Source organism: Micrasema longulum, unplaced genomic scaffold (assembly GCF_059751315.1).
Source record: "Micrasema longulum isolate JH-2025_06_02 unplaced genomic scaffold, ASM5975131v1 h1tg001251l, whole genome shotgun sequence".
Classification (NCBI taxonomy): domain Eukaryota; kingdom Metazoa; phylum Arthropoda; class Insecta; order Trichoptera; family Brachycentridae; genus Micrasema; species Micrasema longulum.
This window is the reverse complement of record NW_028278438.1, coordinates 263,805-270,590: the sequence shown is the minus strand read 5'-3', so window position 1 is coordinate 270,590 and position 6,786 is coordinate 263,805. Positions and strand designations below refer to the sequence as shown.

General features: G+C 54.6%; 1 protein-coding gene across 1 annotated transcript; it reads right to left on the bottom strand.

The window, feature by feature from the left end:
- Nucleotides 1-1,010: 1,010 nt before the first annotated feature.
- LOC148276268 (uncharacterized) lies at nucleotides 1,011-6,382 on the bottom strand. Its single transcript, XM_088234514.1, has 3 exons — nucleotides 3,192-6,382; nucleotides 1,428-3,074; nucleotides 1,011-1,368 (listed from the first exon to the last, which is right to left on the bottom strand). The coding sequence occupies exons 1-3, from the start codon at nucleotides 6,380-6,382 to the stop codon at nucleotides 1,011-1,013; spliced, it is 5,196 nt and encodes a 1,731-aa protein (XP_088090640.1).
- Nucleotides 6,383-6,786: the final 404 nt, after the last annotated feature.

Below are 6,786 nucleotides of genomic sequence, written 5' to 3'. Positions count from 1 at the left end.
CTAGATGTCAATAAAATGCACTTTTTCGGACAGCTGGTAAATCACGTGACAACACGAGACCGGGAAACATCGCGTGGTTATATAATCACGTGTTTACACGGCTCCGGGACACAAAGTGTCAATTAATTATTATCGATACTAGTCTTCAATAGAAAAGAAGAAAAAAGGCGTAAAAAAGAGAGATTGAGGAAAAAAAGGGTATTGTAGCTAACGCGCTACCGGCGTCGTGTTGTGGTTCCGCTGCAGTCACTAACGCACACGTCCCGATCCACTGGTTGTAAGGCAGCGGAGGCTAGGCGATCTTGTCTAACTCGTCAGGGCCGGAGATGTCCTCAGAAGGGCCTCTTATTTCAGGTTGAAGTTGCCGGTTCGCCGTGGTCAGGAATCCGTAGGGAGAGAAGTCCAAAATCCAAGTCCAGGGTGAAGCGAAGGTGTCAAGCGAAGTGAAGAAGAATCGAGTAGAAAGCCGGGTCGGGGAGAAGCGAGTAGAGATGAGTAAAAGCCAAACGTCAGAGAAGAAGTGTCATTTATTTTCATTTGTACACGTTATATACCGTTCGCGCTACGTGCCCCACCATTCACCCCGCCGAGCGGGTCTAGCCGTCGTATGCCGCGCGGAGAGAGAGAGAGCGATAGAGAAGGCCGCACGCCCGCTCCATCCGTCTCCCTCCCTCCACGTATATAGGCACTACCCCCTCCAGTTCTCACGGCATTCTTGCGGCGGCAACGCAGCGCGAAACGATGCACATTCAAAAATATACTTAAAACTAATTTGTAACTAAATGCCTATTCTAAATGTCTCGGTATGGAAAAGGCCACCCCCGAAAGTGACAAATACTAGTCTTTATTGGAGGGGCAGCTCATTTCTAACACATACCGAGATCCCTAAGTCTAAACATTTTAATATAGCGCAGGGGCAGTCCCTACAAGGGCCGCTTTCCGTTTGACGTCCGTAACACTCCCCCGGTGCAGTCTCCGCTGCGCTGAAGCATCCGGACGTCCTTCGGCTGCTAGTGGCCCCCTTCGGCGAAGACCGCCACCTTGACTGCTGGTCTCGTGTAGGTCCCGGTCGCCGTCTTGACCTGCACCACGCGGACTTGTCCATCGGCTGCCGGGCTGGCCCTCGTGACTCGTCCTCGGGGCCATGTGTTGCGTGGCAGCTTTGGGTCCGCTATTAATACCAGGTCTCCCTCTTGTATGGGCGTTGCCGGGTCCCTCCATTTCGGTCTCTGCGCCAGCGTGGGCAGATATTCTCGCACCCACCGTCGCCAGAAGATGTCCGCCATCTGTTGGGCCACTCCCCACTGTTTCCTAAGGCAAGTGGCCTCCTCCGCCTTACTATAATGGACCAAAGGCTGTAACCGCCAGCTGATCCCAGCAAGAAGTGGTTAGGAGTCAACGGCTCCTCATCTTTCGGGTCCACAGACACATGTGTTAGCGGGCGGCTGTTGACGCTGTATTCCGCCTCAGCTAGCGCCGTTATCAGTGTCTCTTCCCGTGGGGAACGCGCTTTTATAGTAGCGCTTAGCGCTACCTTCACTGATCTTACTAGGCGCTCCCAGGCGCCTCCCATGTGTGGTGAGGAGGCGGGAATGAACTTCCACTCCACCCTTCTGGCGCTTAGTTCACCGAGCATTTTCTCATCTCGGCTTAGCTCTTTTATGGCCACGTTCATCTCGCGATCGGCCCCGTGGAAATTTGTACCGTTATCTGTGTACAATACCGCGGGGTGACCACGCCTAGCGGCCATCCTTCTTAGAGCCATTATAGCCGAGTCCGCGGATAGGGAGTATGCCAACTCCATATGCACCGCCCGCATTGTCATGCACGTGAAGAGCGCACCGTACCTTTTCTCAGTGCGCCGTCCCAGTGTCACGGTCATCGGTCCGAAGAAATCGAGGCCGCAGTGAGTGAACGGCCGCTCCCCGCTAGCCAGCCTGGCCGCCGGCAGCTGTCCCATCAGTGGCGGCTTCGGAATGCATCTCAGCATGCGGCACGCCCGGCAGCTCCTGATGATCCCTCGCAGCGTCGTACGGAGGCGCACGACAAAGTAGCCCGACCTGATATCGCTTATCGTGCGCTCCGTCCCTGGATGTCCTGATGCTGCGTGCTGGTAACTTATCATCAGTCTGCAATATTCATCCCCACCGTCCAGTATTGGCGGGGCATTCACGTTCTGGTCATCTATCCTTTGTAGTCTGGTTCCCATACGCAGTATGCCGCTTCCATCAATAAACGGCGTGACAGCGCGTAGCCGTCCTCCGGGCGGTAGGGCCTCTCCCCGTTGTAGGCATTCTATTTCTTTGCCGAAGGCACGCCTCTGTGACAGGCGCACCCATATTTCTTCGGCTTTATTCAATTCTTCGGCCCGGAGTTCGAAGTCACCTCCCGGCTTCTCGGGCTCGTCACGTTGTCTGGGACGGCGGCAACGTCCGACGAACCTCATAACCCAGGCCGTAGTCCGTATAAGTCGTACCCACGATGAAAAGCGGGATACGTCCGGGAGTCCTGTCGTCGTGTGGCAATGGCCCACAAAGTGACGCGGTGGTCTTATCTCCAGCGCGTCTTCAGGAGGCGAGATTGTCCCTTTTTCCTGAGGCCATTCACTCTCCGGCCGGGAGAGGAAATCTGGGCCCCGGAACCACATGCCGTTCGAAGACAGATCGAGTGGCTGTGTATCTCGCGTTCCGATGTCCGCCGGGTTTTGTTTTGTCGGTACCCAGCGCCAACCGTTTATTCCGGCGATTTCATCGATCTCCCCGAGTCGGTTCGCTACGAACGTTGAATACTTCAACGGGTCTGTGCGTATCCAGGATAGAACCGTGCTCGAGTCCGTCCAGAATATAGTTCTTTTAATTTTCATGCGGCTTTCCCTCTTTATACTCGCCGCTAACCGCGCGGCGAGTAGCGCCGCCTGAAGTTCTAGACGCGGTATCGATAAAGGCTTTAGCGGCGCTACTTTACATTTGCTCATAATAAAGCTAGTGCCCGCCCTGTGCACAAAATATGCCACCGCACAGCAGGCTTGTTCCGAGGCATCGCTGAAGACGTGCATTGTTATTTCCTCCGCCTTCCTGTTGATACAACACCTCGGTATTGCGCAGTTACTTTCGGCTAGTAACTGCCGCCATTCGCGCCATCTCTGCACGTGTTCTAGTTTTAAAGCCTCGTCCCATTGTATGTTCGATCACCACACGGCTTGTAACAGTATTTTAGCCCTCACTGTTATGCATCCAATAAATCCCATTGGATCGAAGACCCTCATGGCGGCTCCCAACATCTGCCTCTTTGTAGGCCATTCAGGTTCGTCACCGCCCTCTTGGTTATACTTGAATACTAGATAGTCTGCGTGCGGGTCCCACCGCACGCCTAGTACTCTTTCCGTAGTGGCGGCCTCGCCAATGATGATAGCCGTCTTGGCTCGATCCTCGTCGCGGACCGAGCACAATGCCTTGGCGTTGTTTGATGCCCATCCCGTCATTTCAAAGCCCCCCGTCAGCAGGAGGGCCGTGACGTCTTTCACCAATTTTGCAGCCTCCGCAGTCGAATCCACGGCGTCCAAATAATCGTCCATGTACATTTTCTCGTGTACAGCCCGCGCTGCTTCCGGGAATGATTCAGCATTCGCCGCGGCCACGCGGTCTCTTACGTACTGGGCGCTGCTCGGAGAACACCTGGCTCCGAACATCATGGATGTGAAAGCGAAGGTCCTCACTGCTTCGTTCGGTTTTCGACGCCACAAAAACAATTGTGACATCGTGTCATCGGGTGTCATCTTTATGCGGAGAAACATCTCCTTTATATCGGCGGCGATAGCTACGCCACCCTCTCGGAACCTCTGTATGTTCCCCACTAGTGACGTGAGCAAGTCCGGTCCCGTCAGTAAGTGGTCGTTGAGGCACACACCTCTGTGAGGGCTCGCCGCGTCGAACACAACCCGAATTTTCCCAACCTTGTTCGGATTGCATACCGAAAAATGAGGCAGGAACCATTTCCTTGGGTTTTCTCGTGCCTCTTCTTCCCTGGATAACTCAACGGCGTATCCCTTTTCCTCATACTCGCTGATTTTAGCCCGGTACGCAACTTCAAGTACCGGGTTCTTTTTTAATTTTCTTTCCAACGAGTAGAGGCGTTTTTCTGCCGCTTCTCGGTTGTAGGGGAGCGATGCGTTGTCTGAACTCCATAGCAGGCCCGTTTCCCACCGGCCTGTGGGAAGCTGCTTTGTGGAGTTATGCATTATATCCAGCGCTCTTTTTTCTGCGGCACATATCCGCGGCGCGGTCGTGATTCCGATCGAATCCACTTTGAAGTTAAATTTCACTAATTCACTTAGCGCGTCATCACGCGACGGTCCTTTAGCACTCACTAGGACCGTTTTCACTATGCCATTAGAAACTGACTTATCTTCGTTATATTTTTCACCCGTAGGTGCACTCGCGTTATTATCGTTATGACTCACGTGTCGGCCAAACGCGACGCGGCCAAGCGGCGTATCACTTATGATGACGCCGTCACTTCGAAACTCCGCCCGGCCGTGCGGCACTATTAACTCGGCGTTATCGAGGCCTATAAGCATCTTAGGTCTCACTGTCACTTCCCGCGCCGAGTTGTCGCAACTTTTAACTTTTTGTGTCGGCAAGTTGAGTGTCTTAACTGTGTAGGCGATCGCTTCATAAGCGCCGGCGTCGCCTTTTATTATCACTTTTACGCGTCGCGATGACGCATCACTCGCGGCGATTCCGGCTATACCCGTAACTTGTATACCGGCCTGTGGACCGCGCGCTCCGATCGCGTCGGCGACCTCTTCTTCCAGGAGTGTGATAGTTGAACCTTCGTCTAGTAACGCGTATGTATTTACTCGACCTTTCGGTCCACTGAGAGTCACAGGTAACACTTTAAGGGCGACCGAGCCCTCCTTCCGCGATACGTGTAACACATTCTCATCCGTCGACTGGGCGCGCGGCGTATGTAGTGTGCGATGGTGCCTTCCTCCGCACTCGTCTATGTTGCACCTTGTTGCCCGACATTTCGACGTTCGGCAGCGTTTCCCCAAGCACAGGAAACACAGTCTTAAATCGCGCACAAATGCCCACTTGTCTTTCACGCCAAGCCCCGAATATTCGCGGCACACGTCGAGCTTGTGTGTTCCGTTGCACTTTGCGCATTTTTCACTTTCACTGTGTACGTTCAGCAGCACGTGTCCTTTAGAGGCGCGATTCATTTCAGCCCTGACGGGGCCTGTGTTGATATCGAGGCACCCGGCGTTAGGTATCACGCCCGTCACGTCCTTTAGCCAGTCGGCTAATTCACTTAACTTCGCTTTTCTCTTCGTCCCGATGCGCGACGTAATCCACATCCATCGGTGCGTGTAGGGAAGCTTCCCTACCATTTCCCAGAGAAGCTTCGGCGAAGAAAGGTGTTCACCGTCGAATCCTTCGACGGTCGCGACGACGATCCTCACTGCGACGGCGTAATCCGTCACGGCTTCCGCGGACGCGTTGTCTGGCAGCTTCGGAATCCTCCGCACCCGTTCCAAGACCGTCTCCACGACGAGCTTAGGGTGTCCGAACGCGGATTCCAACATCTTCATGATCTCGGGAACCCTGCCCGGGTCCACGAGTAGGGCCGATACAGTCTGTCTGGCCCGTCCTGTGAGTGATCTCTGCAGCCGTATGATGTTTTCTGCATTGGATAATGCGCACATCTCCGTAGACTGGTTGAACTGCGATTTAAAAATCCGCCACTCTAGCGGATCCCCGGAGAACTGCGGCAGGTCTCTCGCACCAGTCTGCCTCGCGATGAATGACGTCATCCTTGGGTCATCACTTCGTGGCTGCGACGTCACTCCAGTCGAATCACCGTCCTTCAGTGCCCTCACGAATGCTGCGGCCATCCTGTCAACTGTGGGGTATGAAGCACTGTTCTGGTTGTCAACCCACTCGCCGGTGAGTCGTCTTGTCTCCGAATCCATGGAGCCGAGTGTCGTCGGGTCCAATGTAGCGTGGTCCGCAGGGCTTGCTACGTTCGGTCGTGGCTCAGCGGCTTCCTCCAAGTGCGCAGGCCCGGGTTGGGTCGTTTCCAACGACCCAAGGTGTGCACAGGTAGGCGCCGCCGCCGCGGCGCTCGCTCCGGCGGGCGTCGTGGTCTTCTCTGGGGTTGTAGTAGCGGCCAACATGAGCGGGAGCTGAGATCTCATTTCCTTGAACATCTCAACCATCCCGGCCGTCATGTCCTGCATCAGTCGCTGCTGCATGGCTCGCATCTCTCTTGAGTGGGCGGTAGATTCCGTTGTCGTCTGGGCCGAAGTCGATGAACCGGAGTCGGATTCGGCGCGTCCTTCCTGCATGGCGGCGTTTCTTCCAGACCGAAGAGAAGCAGGCATCAGGTAGATGATCACTCGTGTGACGACAGCAGATCCGGATTTCTCGAAGGACCAACAATGTAGCTAACGCGCTACCGGCGTCGTGTTGTGGTTCCGCTGCAGTCACTAACGCACACGTCCCGATCCACTGGTTGTAAGGCAGCGGAGGCTAGGCGATCTTGTCTAACTCGTCAGGGCCGGAGATGTCCTCAGAAGGGCCTCTTATTTCAGGTTGAAGTTGCCGGTTCGCCGTGGTCAGGAATCCGTAGGGAGAGAAGTCCAAAATCCAAGTCCAGGGTGAAGCGAAGGTGTCAAGCGAAGTGAAGAAGAATCGAGTAGAAAGCCGGGTCGGGGAGAAGCGAGTAGAGATGAGTAAAAGCCAAACGTCAGAGAAGAAGTGTCATTTATTTTCATTTGTACACGTT

Excerpts from the sequence above, each read along its gene's own strand:
- LOC148276268 (XM_088234514.1), bottom strand. The coding sequence starts at position 6,382 with ATGCCTGCTTCTCTTCGGTCTGGAAGAAACGCCGCCATGCAGGAAGGA. Across the intron at positions 3,075-3,191 it reads ATACTGTTACAAGCCGTGTG|GAAGGCGGAGGAAATAACAA; the intron begins GTGATCGAACAT and ends TTGTATCAACAG. Across the intron at positions 1,369-1,427 it reads AGCCGCCCGCTAACACATGT|CTGGCGGTTACAGCCTTTGG; the intron begins GTCTGTGGACCC and ends TGCTGGGATCAG.